Genomic DNA, 22,557 nt, shown 5'->3' on the forward strand with positions numbered 1-22,557 from the left:
GAGATAATCATACATCACTTTCTGAGATGCAGTGTTTTCAGGAAGCCTAGTGATTTGTCAGAGCCAAATGTAAGGTTTCACAATTTACATATGGTCAGTAAGGCTTATGCATCATCAGTGATCATATAAAAAATGTGACACAAAATTTAAAGTGCTTCTTCAGTTATTAGTTGTATTGATTGGTAGAACATTAGCAGAAGAGCCGCATAACATTAACGCCCCACTGGTAGCACTGACTATAATATCAGGTCTTTCACTTTGTTGCAGTCAGCCTGCAAAGGTGACACCTCCAGACCACGATTATGCTGTGGAGCCCTTGACATTGGAAGATGGTCTGGAAGAGACATTAAAGGAGATAGCCCACCTTACACTGGATAATGATAAACTGAAAAGTCAGCCATTTTTTCTTCAGTGCTTCCAATCAGACCCAAAAATGATTCAGTACACTGGATTCAAGGACTATGACACCCTGAAAGCTGTGCTCCTTGCTTTACAGCCAACAGCAGAGAGCATGGTGAGATGGAGTCAGGTCCAGAGGCTTACAGCATCCAACCAAGCCACACTGAGAGCTGGTCTACTACCACCTCTCTTAGACCAGTTCTTCACGTTTCTGTGTCGAGTGAGGCAAGGACTATCAGAACAAGATCTAGCTGTAAGGTTCAATGTGTCAGTCTGCTGTGAGAGCAGAAATTTACGGAGCCCCTCTGGTAACATCTCATGTTAATAAAATAATGCGTGGCCACGACTTGGTAACGCGTGGGAACGAGATCCTTATGTTTGGTACTGGAAAGTAGCCGCTGCGCCACAAGTCCATGGGGGCCTGGAGAGCGAGACACAGAAAATGGGGGCAAGAGCAGGACACTGTGTAATCCAATAATAATACTAGTAAACTATATGTCTGATAGAAAATATGTGAAAAGACCATTTTACTAATCAAAAGTCCCGTCTGGAATAACTTCACCTTCCTATTCCTGCTGCAGTAGCTCTAACAAGTTCATCTTCCTCCTCATCCTTTTTTCTCCAAGCAGGATTTTTATTCTAGCGCGAGTACACAGGTTTACATAATGTCTCCAAATTGTACAGTAATGTGGAAATAAGAATAACTCATATCGGATCATAAATTAGACGCTAAAAAGATAAATTATGGCTCACAAGATACGTATAGCGGTGCGTAATGATACAGTGGCTGCTGTGGCGCTCTTAGTAAGCAGAGAACGAGTCTGATTTTGGATTGATTGATTGATTTTCTGGCCCACGATGATGCTTGTTGTTTATGTCCAAACCAGGTTAAACGAGTGTGCGTGCAATAAACATGGACATAAACACCAATCAGCATAACTGTACGAGAGGCTGTAGGAAATATGAGATGAGTGTGTGCGTAAAAGCGCATCCCAGGAATTCCACGCAGTAAATTCACGATGCTTGAACAATCCTGCCATGTTTATACCTTATGGTTCGTTAATTGCAGTTACAATTTACAATTTCAATTTCCCGTTTGGCAGACGCTTTTCTCCAAAACGACGTACACATGAGATTTTAATACAACGCAAGCGAGGTTCTAGTCAGGAGAGAACAACGAGAGTAAGAGCCATAAAGCTAAGTTCTGGTCCAACAGGACATAGGTGCATAGAGGCAGATAAAGAGGTTTTTTTTTGTTTTGTTTTTTTTATTACACAGTCCATCAGGTGAGAAGGCGTTCTCTAAAGAGCTGGGTCTTTAGCCTTTTCTTAAAGATTGAGAGGGACTCTGCGGATCGAATGGAGTTCGGTAACTCGTTCCACCGCAGAGGAACCACAGAAGAGAAGAGTCTGGATAGAGACTTAGGGCCTTGTTGTGGCGGCAGCACCAGGCTCTGCTCCTTGGCAGAGCGAAGTGAGGGAGGGAGGGAGCGTAGACCTGAATGAGGGAGTTTAGGTAGGTGGGAGCTGTTTCGGTTGCTGCTTTGTAGGCGAGCGTCAAGGACTTGAACTTGATGCGGGCAGCAACTGGGAGCCAGTTCTTTTTGCCGTTTTGCTACTCAAGCACTTTGGGCAATGATAGTGTAATGACTGCGCCTCCGTTTCCTCTGTATATATTGTTTTTCTTTTTTTTTTATAAATACACAGACACTAATTTGTAGTTTACACTATTGATGCAGGCTTCAGCTGTAATGCTGATGGTCTGTTGGCGTCTGGACTCACAGCTATAGTCCAGATAATAGCTGTGACTGATCTCAGCTCTCTATGGTCACCTTCTGAAAAATGGTGTCTTTTCTATATTCCTTTTGTTTCAATTATGAATATGCATCATGGACTGATGAGCAGTCCTAAACATCCCTATGCTATTTTTCTATTTTTCTGTCTATTTGAATGTAATGTGCACGTGTGTGTGTGTGTGTGTGTGTGTGTGCGTGTGTGCGTGTGTGTGTGGTATGACTTAAGTCACTTTCAGGGACACACACCAGACTTAAGACCAGTTGACTGGGGATGGCTTGTGCAATTGGGGACAAAAGCCGTGTCCCCAATTGGTAAAAAGCTGATTTTTGGGTTAGTGGTTAAGGTTAGGTTTAGGTTAAGGTTAAGGTTAGGGTTAAGTTAAGGTTAGGGTAAGGGTTAGGTTTAGGCAAGTAGTGGTTATGGTTATGGTTAGGGTAAGTCTCCAGGAAATGAATGTAAGTCTATGTAAATACCCCGAAAGTGACTTAAGGAAGTATGTGTGTGTGTGTGTGTGTGTTAATTAAAGAAATTCTGTGTTAATTACTACGGCTTTAGATAAAAACAAAAAGTGCACATTATAGCTTACAGTCCTGAAGAACACTCATATTAACACTAGTAGTTGGTGACCAACCAACATCTGTTATTGCACTGACTTCAGAGCAGTGGAGGATGATGGCAGCTGGCACAGTTGACTCTGCAATTGGGACTGTGCTGGCCAACATGTGCATGGAGATCATTCAGTTGGTCTAGAGGTCCAGGGGCAGAGATCTGTGAACTCAGAGAAACTGACCCAGTTGGTTGCGACAGAGGTGGAGCAGAAGATAGACTCTGTCCTGTCTGTGGCCATCCAGAACCCCATTTTGGAGTCTGAGGAGCCTGTTGTGTTTGTGAGTGGCAGCATCTCTCGCACCAGTGAAATGGCGGCTCATGTTGCTGCCATATTGAAGAGATGCGTGGGTGTAATAGTGAGCCGGTGCCCACATCTGAAGGTTTTGCAGCCTGTAAGAAACATGGAGGAATTGGGATCAGACAGCTTTTTTTTTTACCACAGCCACCAAAGCTGTGAGTGACATTCTTGTCAAGCAGTGGAAGTAGTGTGACTCTTTCAGAGGCCACATCTGCTGTGCTGCCACTCAGCACTTATTTGTGTGCTGATGCTGCAGCGTCTGACATTGTGAAAACAATTGTTCAAGACCTGCAGGCTGTTGACCAGATTGATGCTTCGGGATCTGATGAGACAAAGACCGGAGACAAGAAAACGGGTAACAGAATTTTCCCATACTACCCATTCACTAGGGTCGGTGGAGACTAAGTTGAAGGCCTTTTATGCCTCACAGTCCTCACCTTCTCAAGAAAATGCTCTTACTGACTGCCAAATGTAAAAGCAGGTTTTGCAAGTGATTACATCTGTCACATGGTGGAGGAACTAAAGAGCCAGTATCATAAACCACACTTGGGCCATCGAAATGCCTTTGTGATTACTGATAGCCCAATAGTGGCCGAGTTTCCCAAGTTTCTCTTCAGCAGAACTACAATCATTGACAACGGAAGTTATGACAACATGCAGGCTATCATTGACAATGTTGACAGTGTGGCTGGGGAGATATTCAAGGCAGAGGATGGAAACCTGGGAGCACAGACAGACAGCTGTGCACCATCTTTCTGCGAAAGCCTGGAGAATGAGTGGCGAGCTCAGCAGAATTTCACAGAAGCTCATCAATAACATCTACTGTCTGACAGAGATGTCAGTGGCAGAAATAAATGGCAGAATTCGTTTTTCCCCACCCAGAGATTAGTGTTAAAGAGATCCACAAGGCTGTGTTCAATGATCTTTGTCAGGAGTTGTCACTGAAAAGCTGCTGCAGGCCGCCATGGCATCTCAGGGTCCGGCTATCGATGATAGTATTGCCAAGGCCATGAAAACTCAGCTGCAGATGGCTGATTCTCCCACAGCTGATTCTCCCACGGCTGAATAGTCTGTCTCCAGTGAATCTGATTAAACCACTAGGTGGCAACAAATAACCATCACTGTTTCTGCAAACTCTACTGTCATTCACATGAAGACATGTAGCTGAGCTTGGAGGTACACACACACACACACACACACACACGAGCATAGATACAGAGACACCTGTGAAGTTGTTGGTATTGCTGTTCCGGTTTCATGGACCTGGATTAAGCAAACTCCTAGATTAAGTAAAAAACTCTTTATGCAAAGTTTGATACACATTATTGTGGGCTCAAAAGCACATATAGCATACGGTATATACTGTACATATGCAAAGATGCATCAGAACATTGGGTTTGTTCCATTTTAAAATGAAATGGTCATCAAATCATGCCATCAAGCAAAAAAGTAATTCTCAAAATAGAGTACGCAATGGTCATTTTGAAATATTTCAATTATCAAAGAAACAACCATTTGAACACATTTCAGATGCTGTTCACTGTAGAGTATGTGCAAAACTCTTAATGCAAAGCTGTTAGAAAGCCTGCAAGGCTGTTACTGACAACATGCAGCAGGTCAATGGGGATAGAGTTCCAAAACAAAAACAGCCAAACAATCACACTGTGAATAGAAAGACCTATACACCATTATTTGTTGCAAATCAATCAGCTGTAGTTCAGATTTCCACTAAATGATGGTGTAAATATACTGTAGGTCTTTTTGGAACTCTGAAGAACTGGTCCCCACTGACTTCAGTTGTTTTGGAGAAGGCTGCTATGGAGTTGTGCTGCAGCCTGTTATGAGTTATATGGACAAACTTCACCTGTGTTTCAACTGGCGTGAGGGTGAGGAGATCATGACAGAATTTTCATTTTTGGGTGAACTATTCCTTTAACAAAATTACACAAAAGCCTCCAACTCTAAGTATAATATCAAATCTATCAGTATTTCATTTGTCCACTCTTTACTTTTGTGCACCCTACTGTCACTTTAACTCTTCCATCCTTCCAGTCTTAAAACCAACAAAAGTTGTTCCCTTCAACAGTGACACTAACATTCACACAAACGGCCCAAACACACCTGAGCTGCCTCACATTTCTCTCTCATGTGCCTCTGAAATGGCTAAAGGCAACATTTCTGATGTGATTTGATGGAAGACAATACACTTGCATGAAGGTGAAAGTCAAAGGAAAATAAGTGAAAGAACAGGAGTTCCACCGTGTAAGACCTGCAAAACTATTACCATGAGACAGACAGCAAAGCTTTCATCTTTGAGAGAGGGGAAAAAACAAGCTGCAATCCTGCTTCAGATCTGAAAAAGTCTCCCGGAAAGAATGGAAGCTGTAAGAAAGGCAAAAGGGCGGACACATTAAATACTGAAAAAAAAAGATTTAGTTGTGGATGCTTTTGTGAAATTTTGTGTTAAAAATGCTTCCTGCATTTTTTTCTGACACTGAAAAACAAAGAACTTGCACTTAATGGCCATTTTGACTGGAAATTAGATAACCACAGAAAAATGGGCACAGAGGCCAACCATAAACCAGTAATAAGTGTTTACTGGTAACGGTTTCATAAATCAAAGCTTTTTTTTTCCATTAACCTCCTTTGACTAGACAAGGTCTAATTCCTCCTGCATATTTATCATTAAACCTTTATTTAACCAGGTGAGTCCCATTGAAATTACAAGATCTCTTTTTCCAGGGAGCCCTGGCCACAGACACTGTTCCAGTGATCTAACATACTAAATGATTCAGTAAAGCATTGATCCAATTGGTCTTTAAAAGCATTTTTTATTTACAGAGTATCTTATACAAGTCACTTTTAACAGTAAGCTCAAGGAAAAGGATCGCAACAGGTGCAAACATATGACCAACCAACAAGTTGATCTTTTCTCTTACCACACTGATAAACCAATGCTAAGATTTCACAAAAGAAACATACATCAGGGTTCAAACAACTAAACAGCACTGTTGAAATGAGATTTGGTGTATATCAAGCACATAAAGATCATACAAACACCAGTCCCTGAGTTGTTCATTCACAGAGTAAGACAAGAGAGCAATTGCAAAAGTTATCCCAGAAAGCAGTGATTTAAAAGTATGGCTGTTGGATAAAACCATGGGTTAAAAAAAATTATAATTTCAGTCAAACATTTACATTATAAGACCAATGTAGAGTCCATAAATAAAAATGACAAAAATAGAAGATGCACTCCATAAGATCAGAGTGGAAACATGAATAAACCACATCCAACTGATGAAGACAAAAACAATCCTGATGCAACAATCCTAAACATCCTTGATGCATTTTGGAATATTCATTTAACTCTCAAGTTCTGACCTTTACTGCTCTGTTGACAGGGTTATCACAAGAGCACCACCTATACATTTTTACTGTCATGATGTGGGAACCAGGCAAACAAACATTTGTTACAAGTTTCCACCAGTCTGGTCTAGTCACAGATGTAAAAAGAAAAATACAAGTAGGTAGGGGCAGGCTACTGTAAGTGCAGCAGTATGAGACTTGCTAGGCCTGTTTCATCATTCCATATTGAGCTTGCTCTTCCTTTTGCATACACAGTATACAGATGTGACTTCTCTCTGCAACAACACATGATTTCACATCAGCGAGTGGTGCACTTGACTCTGTCTTTCACAAATTCCTGACTAGAAGTTACCTGAGGATGTTCTACACAACATCTCCAACGGTATCTGATTTCGTGTTGTTTATCAGAAGGATGTGGACCAAAAAATTAGCCATGACAGATCAAAACTAAGCCATATAGTAGAACCATTGTTTCATCAGATAATCCTGTGGGCAGAAAATGAATCACATGCCTCGAAGAATTGTTTACACGAGAGAAGATGTCTAAAATGTAAAGAAAACAACAAATAAGAACCTTCGGCTTAAAATGTGTTGAATTTGAACAAAAGGTCCTTTTGAAAATCCTCCGTGGTAGCCAGTGGGTGATACTCTGCCAGTCATTTGGAGGTCACTGCTTGTAAATGCACTGGAGGGTCACGAGACAAGGTCCAGGGTGAGGAGGTGGGGTAGGGTGTCGGCTCCGCTCGTGGGAACCCTTAGCTGTCGATCATCTCCGACAGCTCCTGCAGCAGGTCGTCCTCTCCCATACCGGGGTCCATGTCTTCCTCCAGGTGGTCGTCGGTGAACTCGTTCATCAGCTCCTCAAAGTCGTCCACCGCCGACGTGGAGGCGGCGGCGCTGGAGGCGGGAGCCGCGCGGGACGCAGCCACACTGGGCCTCCGTGGCTTGGACTGAGTGGGTGTCTTTGGTACTGGGCTAAAACGAAGGGAGAGGCAGGTTAATGTTCAGTCATTCTTCAGTAACAAGGACAATAATGCTGCATTCGCGTCATATGGGAATAACCATCGGAATTGACTTACAAGCAATGAGTGGGGGGCGTTCACACGTTCAAACTCAAAGCTGTCAAGACGCCATGGTTGAGGCGATCAGTTTTTTTTTTTTTTTTTACACTAAACACATCAATTTAGTGCTGAAAACATTTGAGTTCATGTTTTACAGCAAAACAAACATTGTAATGTCAACCACAAATAATAAAAAAAGAAAAACAGCATTTGGCTGTGTCCTGCCATATTATTTATTATCATATATAATTTTTTAATTGTGGTCACAAAATTATTCATGAAATGGAAATTATTCATTTCTTTCATTTTATTTGAAATGAATATATCACTCCACACACTCGCCTAAAGGCATTTCCTTAGTGATGTCAATTCAGGAAGCTGGAGAAATCTGGGTTCATCACCAGGTTCCCAAGTTATTTATTACCTGAAGCCTGAGGGGAGCAGTATTCTCTTGTAGGAACCTCACATGTGCCATATGATGTAAATGCAGAATGACATAACCAGAAATTGATCATGACATCTACTCTCTCCCATCCTTTACCTTTGAGGGACAGTGACGGCCTCCCTGGCTGCGGCAGTACTGACGGTCGGCTTGGTTTGGACCGGACTCTGCTGGAAAACAGGGACTGTCTGGAGCTCCTCTCTCAGGGGGCTGGAGTCAGAGCCTGAGCCCAGCAGGGTGGTGGGGCTCCTGGGAACAGCAGGGCTCAGCTGAGCCTCTGCACTGGACGACGGGAATATCTGACAATAAAATAAGTCAGTGAGGGTCAATAATTGCAGTAGCACATGACTTTTTTGTTTTATCTGCTGTTTCTACATTTGATGACGCTTCAAAGATCCCTGTGGGGAAATCAGATCATTGCAGCAGCAAATAGTGATAGGACACAGCAAAGAAAAATAGACTAGGACTGCAAGCAGCCATGGACGGGGCCGGCCAGATGTAGCAAAAGTAACAGCAAAGAAAGGCATGTTTATTCTGCAGCACCCAGGACTCCAACTCACAACCTTTGACATCAACGGCAAGTCATGAACGTGTTGAGCTATCTGGACAAGATAGAGATATCTGTAATTTATTTTTACAAAGATTGAATGCTCCATCAGTGAAAAACTGATGTTTCGAGATGCTCTATTTTCCATTGATTGCAATAGGTTACATGAGGACATAATTCAAATTACTGTCAAAATTTTTATTTTTGAGGTACAATTCTGAAATTTTACACACTTCATCAACCATGACTGCAAGATTTTGTAATTTATTTCCATGAACGTAGGAGCTTTACTTAGAGAGAATTTGCAGTAGCCGTTTACAGTAAAACATTTTGCACTGTGGGCTCAATTTTTGATATTTCAAAAATCTGGCTGGATTGTTTGTGGAGGACAGTCTGAAGATGTAGTGTAGCAAGTTTGGTGTCAATTGATCAAATAATGTGGGAGGTTTAATTAGTTTTACAGTTTTTGAGAAAAACAGAGTGATGGACTTCATAATTTGCACTAGGTTGGGGCGTATGCGGGCAATTGACGGGTTTTCGTTGCCTGAGTAGTGGCTGATACTTTGGACCTATCTGCCAAGTTTGGTTGCTGTAGCTCTTACGCTCTTACATTTTCCAAGATCCAGATACTTTAAGGGCAGAAGAAGATGCGTAATAATAATAATAATAATAATAATAATAATAATAATAATAATAACAATAATAATAATTCTAACACTAACAACAAATTTGTAAAGTTTACACCGAACGTGGGCCCAGTCTGCCAACCTACCTCCCTCTGTTTACATGCCGTCTCCTGCAGTGGCTCCTCCGGCACTGTGGAGGCGCTGTTCAGGGGTTTGACTGCAGCTACAGCAGATCGCTCTGCCGCCTTCCTCTTCTGGCCCGGCTTCACCTGGGCTGCAGGCTTCATCACAGAGGGCTTCACATTCAGTTTGGGCCTCACTGAAAAGGAAGCAAATTAACAATGGGATGTAATGGAGGGACACCCTGTGGTGACAGACATTCAGTTTTCCAAGGTTCCAACCATGGCCCCAATGTAAATTACATGACTGTCCATGACTAAGTTAGGGTACTTCAAAGAACAAAGCATGGTCGTCCTTTTGCAGCAGCACCCCCTATTGACAGCTTCACCTTACTGCACCCAACTTTTTTCCCCCACAGCGCACCATGCGGCCGAGGGGAGAAACTGGCAAATTCAGGTCACTCACTCAGTCCCAATCCCAAACCGGCCCCTACCCACTACCACTTCACCACCAAGTGTCACTCCAAATCAAGTTACACTCACAGCTGTGAAGGGCACTTCTAATGAAGGGGGAGGGTAGAAATAAATTGACAAACTATGTGACGCCCTTGCAACTGTCCCGGAAGAACTGGAAGCAGTCATCAACCGATAGAAGCCCGACTGTTTTGCCATTTCAAATTTTACGAGGCAAGGATAAACAGGTTGCAACTGTTAATGTAAACACACAACGTCCAAAACCATGAGAATGATGTGAAGGAAATTAGACTTTGTTTATGCATGCATAAAGGCATTTACGGGTTTGCTACAAGTCAAGCGACCTTAGGGACAAAGTGATGTTCTCCTGTTTTAAACTTCATCACATTCTGTGATTTTGTTTGAAGCTGTAAAGTCAGTGTGAGGAAAACAAAGGTGTGTATGCATTATCAAAAATACTTGACAAAGTAGAAAGACGGAACTTCGACGATCGAGTCTGCATCGATGTAGACTCGCTATCGGTGGGTTTAACAGTCCACTTACACTCCTGCTAATTGGTTTGGGACAGCCCTTAATATGGTGAATCCACGTGAACACGCAAACGGAGGGGGAGTAAATAGGGCAGGAGGTTAGGGGCTGGTTTGGGATTGGGCCTCAGTCACTCAGGGATGGTTTGCACGGAGCCTGTGCATCGTCAGATGGCCTCTAGAGGGCGTACCGTGGGTCTGCACAGGATCTGTGCTCATTTAAATGAAGAATTGGTGCTTAAACTTTCATTTCTTTCTTTATCCTTATAATAAATATATTTCCAATGCATTATGTGCATGATCTTATATAGCCTCTCCTCTGCATAGATTGTAAGAAATGATAAGCCTTTCTCCTGCTCAAAGCACATCACATGTCTAGACTACATTTACATACGCACAATAATGTGACTATTGCCAATACTGCGATTAAGGCAATAGTCTGTTGCCCCATAATAATCACGTTTACATGACTGAAGCACTTAGTTTGATTATCCAGAGAGAATTGTGGAAATGGGATATACATATATTTTTGGATAAAAATAACTTGTTTCCTGTCCTGCCACTTTCAGATTTAATAAAAAAACAAAAACAGCCAGAATTCTGCTCTACCACATCATGTTTTTCACTGCAGCCATTTGCATATCTCCATTACAATTACAAAATGGCATGCTTGAGGCTCTACAAAGTTGTTGCTGTGTTTGGATAGAGCTGTGAACCGCTGTGTCCAGCGCGTCTCCAGGATGTCACCGTCCGTCTCCTGTATTCCTGATGATTTGCACTGTAGAAACTTGGAAGCTGTGTGGATTAGCAGTTCGGTGTGCGCAAAAACACAGAAGTTTGTACCTGTTTTGCAAGAGCCTGATGCTGGTTGTGCAATATGCAATCAATGTACCTACGTTGGTTGCAGTGCGCGTAATTGCAGAGCGCTTTCAAAATGCGCACATCATTCAAATTAGAGGCTGCAGAACACACGTGTCCTGCTGCCTTTGGATGGATATAGCGATTTCATCAACTGAAATATATCCTACAAGCTGTTGTGGATGACAGATACTGGTAAGACTAACCCCCTAATCTAGCCCAGTACAGACTACAATTAACTTTTACCTTCACATGGTGAGCTGGACACATGCGCTACTTGGTTACAGTTCAAGAAATGCGACTAAGGTGTATATATGTCCTATTAATGGAATTAAGTTGGGAGTACTCCACATATCTTACAGCGACTCAGCATCGGAGCGCGTTTTCTGAAGAGCTGGCTGTGCAACACCATGGCGCCAGAGAGACTCACTCTACTAGCAATAATGAATGCTCACAATGCTCACAATGACATTTTGGATGTCAGCCACATTCCTACCCTGATGAAAGCCTTAATTAGGCGTACAACTGAGAGAAGGTCAACTTTTGACAATTTATAAGACTAGAATAACAATAAAGATGCATTGTGAAAATACTTGTATACATCTCATATTTTGCAGTCTCATCTAGCATCTCAGTCTAGTGCATTCAGCACCACTGTGTTGGACAGCGCTGTCAAAAGGTGAAGTAGTCTATGCCCCCCTCGCCCCCCTCCCCAAATAAAAAAAAACATCCACATACAAAATTCCCTCCCAGTAAATAGTTCCAACGTGCCTGTCCTTGACCAGTGGGAACCCTGGTTTTAATGGTTAAAGCTGTTGTATGAAGGATCAAAACAGAATAATTAAGTATACATAACGGGGTGAGGGTGAGGTACCTTTGGTGTCTGTAGTTTGTCCAGGGGATTTCTTCTGGGTACTGTTCTGTGTTTTGTCAGCAGTACCGTCCTCTGCAGGTGGGCCCTTAGGAGCCGATGAGGGTGCTGCAGAGCTCTTTCTATTCTTGGCTGGGGAGTCTCTGGAGCTGCTGGGGCTCTGTGAGCGGGAGTCGGCCTCAGCCTGCCATGGAGGAGAGCTCTGCTTCCCAGAGACCGAGGTCACGGCTGGAATGGCAGCAGCAGTAGTAGCAGTGGTGCTGTGTACAGGCAAAGCAGCATTGGGTTTGAGGGTGATCAGTTTACGAACAGGGGCCTTTTGGGTGGAGGTGGTAGTGTCAGAGGCCAGACTAGTGGAGGAAGGTGAGGAAGTGGCTGGCGGTGTAAGATTGGCTCTGATGGGACCCTTCCTCTTCAGAGCGGGGCCTGCTGCCTGTTTCTGAGGAGGCTCTGCCTCAGCAGAGGCAGACTGGCTGGTGGAGGAGGCCTGCTCTTCCATTTCCTGCTTGCGAAGGCGTTTCTCGCGCATGATCTCCTCAAAGGTCTTTACCTTGACACCGTTACTGGAGGCAGGGCTGGTCTAGAAAGACAGACAGGAGATTTACAATCACCTAGAGTCAATGGAATATCAGGCACCACATGCAGACAACTATAGCCATCAATAGTGTCAGACCTGCCAACACTGGACATTTTTTTTTGAGTACCACATTGTCGCAATTTGCACCATCACAGTCCTAAAATGTGTTATCAAGAAAAGCAATATCGTGAGCTATGCATATACCTACAGTACAAAGACATGTTATACTTGTGGAGACCAACATCAGCTGACCTCTGACCTGGGCCTTGCCCATTACAATGCCATACAGTGGTTTGTACTCCTGGAGTACAAACTGCCTTTCCCCCATCCCACATGGTCTGCCTTTCCCCTACAGACTCTCAAGGCCCAATGGCTATAACCATCACGTTCCTGGAGACTCCCTCACCAGTATGCCATCTGCAACTGTTTCATGCACATAAATCACACTTGTATATTACACTCAGTGAACTCAATTAGTTTTGATTAGTGTTTTTTTTCAGGTCTGTAGTGTCTGTCAAGTCATACCTCAGCACCAGCAGTGGGGGCATTAACTGGCTTCTCTGTCACCTCAGCAATCTTCTGTGTTGCGATGCTGCCTGCTGGGTTGAACATCAAATTCATTATGTTAAACTTGAGAAGATGGCAAGATAAAATAAGTATAAAGGAAAATGAACAAGTGAATTCAGCCCCAGTAGCTACATTTACAACAATAAAACCAAGACACACTACAGCACTCTTATGGGAAGCTTGTTGCAACAAAGGACAATAAGTCTACTGAAACTTTGTAGCTCCTTTGCAGCATAGTGACCCAAAACAATGACATAATTCAGCTACCCTTGGAAAAACAACAGACAAAACTTTATATTAAAGACACATGTTTTGGTTATAGTAGCCTTTGTCAGGTTACAGAACTGAATGCATGGTCATCAGTAAATATATTCCATGACATCCAAGATGGCCACTTCAAGACCCATACACCAATCATATGCCAGCTGACTAATGTATGTTCCGGAGGTGGCCATAATGGATTTCATTATGTACTGTTATTTTCAACACTGCAAGTATTTCTGGGAGCTTATGGCAACACATAGGAAACAGAACTAATCAACAGCTGAAGTGCCATCTTACTGAGTGATGCTGGCTTATTGCGCAGTAGGCGGGGCTTCTTAGCACTGGGTGTTTCAATGTCAGGGCTCTTCCCATTTTCAGCCTCCAGGGCTTGCTCAGCCTGAATCCTTGCTGCCTTCTCCCTGCGGATCTCCTCCAGTGTCTTCACCTTGATCTCGGCCCCAGCTGGGGCCACATGGCTGGGCAGGGCTGTGTCCGACTGTTCTTGGGTCTTGCCTGGGGCTTTCTCAGCAGCCTGCTTGGCCTTCTTAGGACTGGGGATGTTCTCCTGCTTCTGCTGTTCCTCCTGCTTTTTCTTCTTGGCATGGAGGATCTCAGAGAAAGTCTTGACCTGGATAACGGAGGCATCTTTGATGGTGATGGCTCTCTTGGTGCCCTTGGAGGCTTTGGTAGAGATGGTTTTGGTAGTGGTGGTTTCTGGAGCCAAGACTGAAGAGCTGTCTTTCTGGCTCTGAGACTGAGACTTTGATGCCTTCTCCTGTCTGATCTCCTCCAGGGTTTTAATGCGGATCTGCTCTGGAGTTTTCTCCAGAGACCCCATGTTGGTCTCAACTGTTAGGAAGATTGGGGGAGAACAATACACATCAATACTACATTCCCTCTGCTTGATTCACATCTATCCAGACAAAATATACTCTCCCATACTTCTTACCTGGTTGAGTGGGAGCAGCAGATTCAGCTGACAAACCAAGTCTCTCTCTAACAGGCTTCAAAGCTGAAGAATCAGTGGAATAAAATTAGTTTGAATAGCCATATTATACTTTCCAGACACTGAATATTATCAGCCTCATAAAACACCACCTGTTGTTTATGTTGTTTCATATAGTCACCATTCCTGGTTAGCAGTCAGAGAGTGTTTCATCTTTCTCACCTTTCTGAGGGACCAGTAATGAGTCTTCCTCATCCACAACTCTACCAAGACGCTCAGCTAGACTACGTTTCAGCAGGGGTTCTCCTCCAGTTTTGGCATCTAGAGGAAAGAGAACAACAGTCATGTGTTAGTAATCCTAAAGTAGAACAGCACTGGCATTTGAAATCCTTTAACATATTCAGACACAGACAGAATAAATGTTAAGGAACAATAACAGTGTACATCTACCATTACTGAATATTTTCTTTCCGAGCCGTTCGGCCACACTGCCTCTGGGTCTCCCACTTTCTTCACACACAACTGGGCCTAGGTGGATAGAGGGACCATATATTGGTGAGATCAATGAGATTAATAAATAAATAAATGAGATTTACTTCTTTTTGGGATTGACTATTACTCTTCTGAATATTTTAGCGATTAATCAAGTAATATAAGCAGCCATGGTTTGGGCTATCACTAGCCATGTTAAATGCAAGTGCATCAATTAATTAATGCTGTCAAGATCAAATTCCAGGATGTGATCAGACTACCAGATAAAATAGGAAAAAATGAGGGAAAGTGGGGAAAAAAAAACAGAATCTGGGGAATGAAAGGGAGTTGGGTATCCAAACCCCCGAAATACTGAAAATCGACACAAATGAATAGTTTTTACCATCTCTAGCCTCATAGAGGGCTGGGTGACAAAATGAACGTATGTTTTCTTTCTCTCCGTTGGCAGCATTATCAGCACTCTGAATGGGATAACCAGCTCTCTTCATGTTGGCCTTCAGGGCCTTCCTCAAACGGATCTCCCCCAGGGTGCTTACTCCAAAGTTCAGCGATTCATCTATCAAAGACATCCAACATTAGCCCACTTGTTGACTGCATTTCAGCATTTTTGGTCAGTGTTCAATATGATGCATGCAGACACTGACTGGGAAATAAGACATACATCAGCAAGACCCTGTCAGTCTATAACTGGATATTATTTGTCACAATAATCATCTCAGCACACAAAATGATAGTGGGTCACACATCAGGAATGATCGCTTTTCCAGATTTTGACCTTTAAGATCCTTAAGTAAACAAATTAATTTTCCATACATTCGAGACCTGTGTAAGAACCCTGAAACAAGATGCACTTGAGCTGCCTCATGTCCTGCCATAATTACTATAATATTTTCTACATAATCATATAATAAAGGCATTACTTAGCAAATACTTCTATGTCAACATGTGTTCACATAACACATGGGTGCTATAACTATGAAGTTGGTATTTTAAAACATTAAGGAGTTATGCAGCAATGTGCTCCAAAATCTTCTACTACTGCTACAGGGGGAACCTGTGGTGTAAGGAAGAAGTTTCTATCATGTATTGGGCTGGAGTTATTGTGGATGCATCAAGTTGAGTCTTCTGTGAATTCTGTTCACTGGTAAGTAACATATTAACAGTTTTTTTTGTGTATTATCATGTTTTACATATTTTCATTAACTTCTCTTTGTCTCATGTTTGACTGCAGTTATTTTGCACTCCCTCATTATGCTTTAATTGTTTTCTTTCATATTTTTAATGCATACAAGACATTTGGAGTTGTGTTATGTTTAATACCCCCAAAGCTTTACAAATTCTATTTTTCTTTGCTGTATCCTGTTACTAATTTGCTGCTGCAACGCTCTAATTTTCCCACATGGTTCTTAATTCTACGAAGTGGTGTGTTTCTGAAAAGACTGTTATTGCAACTTGCTTTAGACATTTTGTTTCTGGCCTCAGTCTCACCTGAGTTGGGGCCTCCTGGCAGTTTTCTGGGAGAAGTCAGCCTGCTTCCATCTGGGGCAACCTTGCCATCCTCTCCCTCCTCTGAGAACTGGTCTGGAAACACACAAGACACACAAGCTTTAAGGATCAAAGGGAACATGTCTCATGATGAGGCATAAATGTTTAAATATAATCTCTCAGTAGCTTGACGTCAAGTCAAAGACAAATAAGTCAAGTTATCATTAGATCAACTCCAACTCACCATCTTCGTCCTCGTCGTCATCTGCTGGGTTGATCACTACTGGTGGGTGGGTGGGGCTTGGTACCGTCTCCTGAGTTTCTGCCTTCATGACTCCTCTGAGCTGGGGATTGGCTGCAGTAGGGAGAGGTGCAGGTGGAGGAGGAGCTGGTTCCTCATTTGGCTGGTCCTCGTTCTTAGTTAGACCTGAGAGCAAACAAATCACATAGAATATCGTTACAGTCTTTCACAGATGGATGCGAGATGGTCTTCAGCTCTCTACATTTTGACACTCCTAGTTTGTCTGCTTTGAGAAAGCCAACTCACCTTTACTGGGTGGGACATAGACACCATCAATGTAGCGGTGTTTTTCATGGTAGAAGGCACAGTGAGGCTTCTGGCAGCCGGCCGGCTGTTTCTCCCAGTAACAAGGAATCTCCTTCCTGTTTTTCTGTTTGGGTGAACAAGGTACACAGCATGCAACAGCATTCATGGTATGTCCTGCACAAACTTCATTGCTTAACTCAACTAACAAAGAGGTCTAAAGGCAGAATGGACCACAATGTCACAGAGTAAACTATCCCCATGGATTTACCTAGAGATTGGATCGAACTTCAGTCTGTTTGGTCAACTTTCAAAGAATAGTAAAAAACAATAAAACTGAAGGAAAAATACTAAACTTTTCCCCATATAATAAAAAATTTCAGGAGGAAAGTAATCTGAAAATGTCCAGTTATCCCAGTGATTTAGTGTTCCTCCAAACTAATTAATTTTCCCTACTTTTCCAGACTTTCTACACCTATGTAAGAACAACTAAATGTTTTTTTCTTCAAGTTAATTTGAACACAAGGATGCACCAAGTTGAGTCTTCCGTGAATTCTGTTCACTGGTAAGTAACATATTAACAGGTTTTCAGTCTGATTTTAGAGATTGTGCAGTAAATTAGTGTTCCTCCCAATAAGTTCTGAGGCAGGAGTGAGGCTCCTGAGCCAGGTTTTAAGGGAGGCTTCTTTCTACCCTTCTGTAATGGCCATTCAAGACACACACAGCCTCGAGTGGGCAAAGCCTGAAGGAGATGGTTCTAGGCACTCTTCGGTTTGACTTTCCTCTAACACGTTTTTACTTACCTTGATTTCCATGTGACGAAACTTGCAGACAGTACGGAAGCAGCGTCCCTCCTGCCAGAGGTTGCAGACGGTCTCGTTGCCCATAGCCGCCTCACAGTGTCTGAATGGGCAGCTGTCTCCCTACAGAATAAAACACAGTAAGACCACAATCTTCCATCTGTTCACCATTCACACTACCACTACAACAGGTTGGATTACGTTTGGGATTTTTTTGCTCAAACGGAAGCTTTGCATACTTTAGTGCAGGTGGAGTAGTAGTAGAAGTAGCAGTCGTCTCCATGGTTGGTCATATTAAGGCAGGTATGCTTCTTGATCGGCGGAGGTGATGGGGCTTGCGACCTTTAGGATCAATGGGTGGTTCTCTTCAGGGCCAACAGGACTCTCCCTAACAACACAGAGCGCAACACAAAACAATATCAGAAATGGTCGACACAACTCAATTAAATCGATTCACTATGATTTAGGTACTCTGCACCTACTCTGAAGATTATTTTCAAAATTAAGTAGTTTTTATCCTCTACTGATCAGAAGAAAGTCATCCATGCTTTTCTCTCTTCTTGCTTACACCACTGTAACATTCTGTATTCCTGCTTCAGTCAAATGTTTCTCTCTTGTCTCCAACTTGTACAAAATGCAGCAGTTAGGATTCTTACTGGAACAAAAGCACAAGATCGTATCATAAAGATATTAGCATCTTTGCAATAGTTACCTGGTAGTTTCAGAATAGAGTTCACCGATTACATTTAAGGCATGGATGGGTCTGGCACAGAGCTAGATCCCAGACATTTTGAGCTAGATCGTAGCCCAAGGTCCACAGGAAATTTCTTATTGACTGTTCCAACTAAATTCCAAAATCAAGAGTCGATTGGTTCTTTGCCATCAGGGCTGCCTGAAGGAAGAGCTCAGGCTGAATACATCCACATCATCTTTAAACAACTTTAAATGAATAATATTTAATAAATACCTTTAAATAACAACTTTTGTTATTGTTTTTTACCTCCCTTTTATGACTTTTGCATAGCTTTTATGATGATTTTTTGTTTTGTTTTGTAAGGCACGTTGTAGCCGTTTTGAAAAGTGCTTCATAAATGAAGATATTGTATTATTATAACCCTGTAACCGACTGTTCACATCTCTGGCATCGCTGTTTCCACTGGATCAGTGGACTGCACTTTTACAATCCCAGCATGGGAGGGGGAGAAAGCACTGATTAATTTTACCTGAGGTGGCTGAGAAGACGTCTCCCTTCTGAGCGCACTGCTGGTAGGGTGTCTCCGTGGCGGTATAGGGTCCTGAAGGAAGACTTGATCCATGAGATAAGAGGGAAAGGGGGGTGGGTCGCCCAGAGACACTTGTCTTCCTACGACATTCCTTCTCTGAGACCCTCCGAGACACCTTTATCTCCGCCAGACTGCTAAACATTACTGATGGTTGGTGCAACAGTGTCCTTGGGGGATTTTTTTTATTATTTTTTATTAATGGGTGGAACTACAAGGAGAAATAAATAAAGGGGAGAGAAACAGCCAGGAACAAAAAAAAAAAAACTCTTCTCTGAATGAGATCCGTGAATACTGGAAGTGGTGTGGCAAAAAAAGGGAATGAGGGCTGTTGGGTGGAGAAAAATCTTCAGCTTCTTCTTGGGCTTGGTAGAATGGGGGGGGTGTTGTACGCTTGGTGGCATTTTGGTGAAGTCGGAAGAAAAATGTGGGTAGGATATTCAGGCTTCTAGAGATTTCAGCTGTTGATTACCAAAGTTGAGGAAGAAAAATTCTTTCTCTTGGGGACAAGCTATCCATATCCAAGGATCCCCACAAAGGCCCAAGAAGCTGGTTTTAAACCTATAAATCAATCAAAAACACTCCCCGGAAAACTGAAAAGGATTGTTAGAGGACAGACATTTGTGCACAAATACAAATGACACAGTTGTACACCAGAATGAGACAAATGGCAGAACCTGACAAAAATATGCTCTCAACAATGGCTTAAAACTGTTCAGGCCAAACTGAGGAATTTGATTATTATAGAGGTCCAGGTCAGTGGAGGGCCCCATTATCGCTGCACTGTATAATCAACCCATATTTATATATTTCAAGTATTTAATTCAAAACAAACAATAATTAAATTTGCAATACTTAAGAGACCAGACCTGAGGCGTCTGTCTATACTTCTAGGCATGGAGGCCCTCACTGGATACTGACAATAAAGAGGAGAAACAAACCTCGCTTCCATCTTAAATACACCCTATAATCAAATCAAAATAAACCACTTTCACTGCCTGTAAAATAGGCACTATTCCTGACTTCCGTTAAATTTAAGTTTGTTTAATAATTGTGCCCACAAGCCACAACTAAACTGACGAATATAAGCACGTACAAAACTAACACAGACAATATTACCGGAATCAACGTTTCTTGGCGAATGATAATGTAAAGGTCATCTGCAGCGTTTGTGTGATATTCTCGGGGAAGCTTAAAATTCAACACAGATAAAGAAACAATCACATATTGAGTAGAGAAATTATATATCGTTGCGTAGATTAGTTGAAAACGGATTGTTAATAAAGTAAGTTAGCGAATGGGCTAGCAGAGGAAGGACTACCAGAGTTAAATAGTTACATAAACAATCAAGTTGGCTTGTTAGTTAGCATGGCTGGCTAGTGGCTATTATCAACGTATGTGTATATTCTAAACATAATACATAGAAGTGGAAGTGTAATTGGTTATTTTAGAGAGGCCTAACTAAAACCAATACTCGCGACGTTAGCTAAACGCTAACGTTAAGCTAACTTAAGATATCAAGCCAACATGCCAGCTTTATTTTGTAATTACCGTGCTATTCACATTCATTTTCTAACGTAACAGTGTAATAAATAGGCTATGTAAACAAAACATATCGTGTTCATTACCAGTATCAGATTTAAAAAGGTAAAAAATAAGTGTTCTTATGTAGAAAAGAACCCGTCCCCGTTTCGTTGACTGGCCGCACTCAGACTAAAACAAAATGGCGGCGTCACGATACAAATACAAGCGCACAGAGGATGGTGCTCCGCCCAGCCGTGTTGCATTCAAGTCCAAAGGAAATATGGTAGATTCGAGTTCTCTACTTAAAATACGGATGACCAGTTTTCAAGTGGTAAATAGTACTAGAAAACGTCCATGTCAACTTTGAAGTGGCTTCTATATAATTCTTCCTGACAGCCAGAGGCAGTGCTGGATAGCATCCTTCTCGCGCACGCGCAGGTCGAGTTGTTTATACCAACAGAGTCACCTGTGACCCAGGATGACGTAGGGCGCTACCAGCCCCACCGTCCCTTCTGTCTTTTCGTACAAACTCGCGAATTCAGGTCAGAAGTAGCATAAAGATAGAAACAAAGACTAGCTGGCGGTTTTTCTTGTGGAAGCCTCGTAACCAAATAAGGTTGGAGCTACGGGTTCCGTCCTCCAGAGGCTACGACCTGCCGACAGCTGTCTGTTCTATTTATTTATTTATTTTTTCGTCAGAGCGGTGTTTTCGCCAGTCTCTGTTACCACGAGCTGACGGTCGCTTCAGCGGTCAGCGCTAGCAGTGAGTTAGCCCTGGTACAGGTGGGTATCATAGCCTGTTAAGTTTGAAAGGTAAGTTAGTTAAGTTGCTTGATTCATATAGGCTACGGTAAGAACTGTTTTCGGCTCTCGTGTAGCGGAGGCTATCACCGGGCATAGAGTGTTTCCGCTCACAGCCATAAAATAGCCATCAGTGTTGCAGGTATCGGCGGGTGCTTTCGCTTGCCTCGGCAGATAAATACCGGCTCGGTCTCGGCTACGCCGGAAAAGGAGAGAAAGAGAGAGAGAGGGCCGCTCCGATCCCGGAGGCGGCTAGCACTTATTGGAGCAGCACTTATAGAGGGAGTGTTTCCGTTCCTTTTCTGTGTTTGTTTTAATTTGGTCGATATCATGCTCGGGGCTCATGCTTGCAGTACCTGCGTGGCTCCTCTTCAGGCTGATGATGGCCATGATGAATGTCCCTCATGTCTGGGTGTGGAACACCTGAGGGAGGGGTTGTCAGAGAACCCATGCATGAATTGTAGCTTCATGCCTAGGTCTCTGAAGTTGGCCAGGCTAGCCGGGGTGGAGGCTCTTTTGCTCAATCCCAGAGAGCTACCCCCATCCGGTGTTGCGGCAGTTGTACCTGGGCCAAGAGCCCCTCAGCTGAGACAAAGGGGGGGCCCCCAAAGAAGAAGGCGAAAAGAGTGGACACTCTGGCTGCTAAGGTGGATACCTTGTCGTCTGAATTTTCCCAGATTAAGGCTCTGCTTCTTAATCTCCAGCCAGACAGGACGGTGATGGAAAGGGCCCCAGTGCACAGCCCACAGCCCTGAATGGGATGATGATGTTCTATTCACCAGAGCCTCCTGCAGTCAGTTCTGTGGGATGGGAACAGAGCAGGAAGAGGCAGAGGCTGCCTCCCACACATCTGAGGCCAATTCCCAGGGGACTGAGCATGGTTCCAGGGAGGGCTCGGAGGCCGGCCCAGCTGCAGTTAAGCCGGTAATACGTATGGCTCTAGCGCGCTTGGGGCTTGATGAGGCCCCAGTGGCGGGTGCTTCCTCAAGTGCCTTCTTTAGGGGAGCTCCACAGCCTTCTGCCTTTGGAGTACCACCCTCAGAGCCTTACATTGAGGAGCTTCGGAGGTGTTGGCCGGACCCTAGATCCCTCTCTCACCATAACAGTGACAGCAGGGCCCTTGCCGCCATGCGGGATGCAGGCAGCTATGGACTGGACCACATGCCTGCTGTGGAACCATCGGTGGCTTCCCTAATTGTGTCACCGGATGAGGCCTTCAGACCTGCAGCCCCTAACCCCTCCTTTTTATCAAAGACGCTGTCTACTTCCTATGCCAATCGGGGC

General features: G+C 43.3%; 1 protein-coding gene across 1 annotated transcript; it reads right to left on the reverse strand.

Annotated features, from left to right (window-relative positions):
- Positions 1-5,913: 5,913 nt before the first annotated feature.
- zc3h11a (zinc finger CCCH-type containing 11A) lies at positions 5,914-20,647 on the reverse strand. Its single transcript, XM_071547541.1, has 16 exons — positions 18,892-20,647; positions 17,908-18,056; positions 17,672-17,791; positions 16,872-16,995; positions 16,569-16,751; positions 16,328-16,420; positions 15,222-15,395; positions 14,798-14,875; positions 14,570-14,668; positions 14,351-14,413; positions 13,699-14,250; positions 13,096-13,169; positions 11,997-12,573; positions 9,291-9,463; positions 8,071-8,270; positions 5,914-7,443 (listed from the first exon to the last, which is right to left on the reverse strand). The coding sequence occupies exons 2-16, from the start codon at positions 17,959-17,961 to the stop codon at positions 7,224-7,226; spliced, it is 2,784 nt and encodes a 927-aa protein (XP_071403642.1). The 5' UTR covers positions 17,962-18,056; positions 18,892-20,647; the 3' UTR covers positions 5,914-7,223.
- Between the last annotated feature and the right edge of the window lie 1,910 nt (positions 20,648-22,557).

The sequence above is a fragment of the Centroberyx affinis genome, unplaced genomic scaffold (assembly GCF_046629955.1).
Source record: "Centroberyx affinis isolate AG114_WGS23_722 - 3 ecotype Tasmania unplaced genomic scaffold, CSIRO-AGI_Caff_v1 ptg006006l_1, whole genome shotgun sequence".
Classification (NCBI taxonomy): Eukaryota; Metazoa; Chordata; class Actinopteri; order Beryciformes; family Berycidae; genus Centroberyx; species Centroberyx affinis.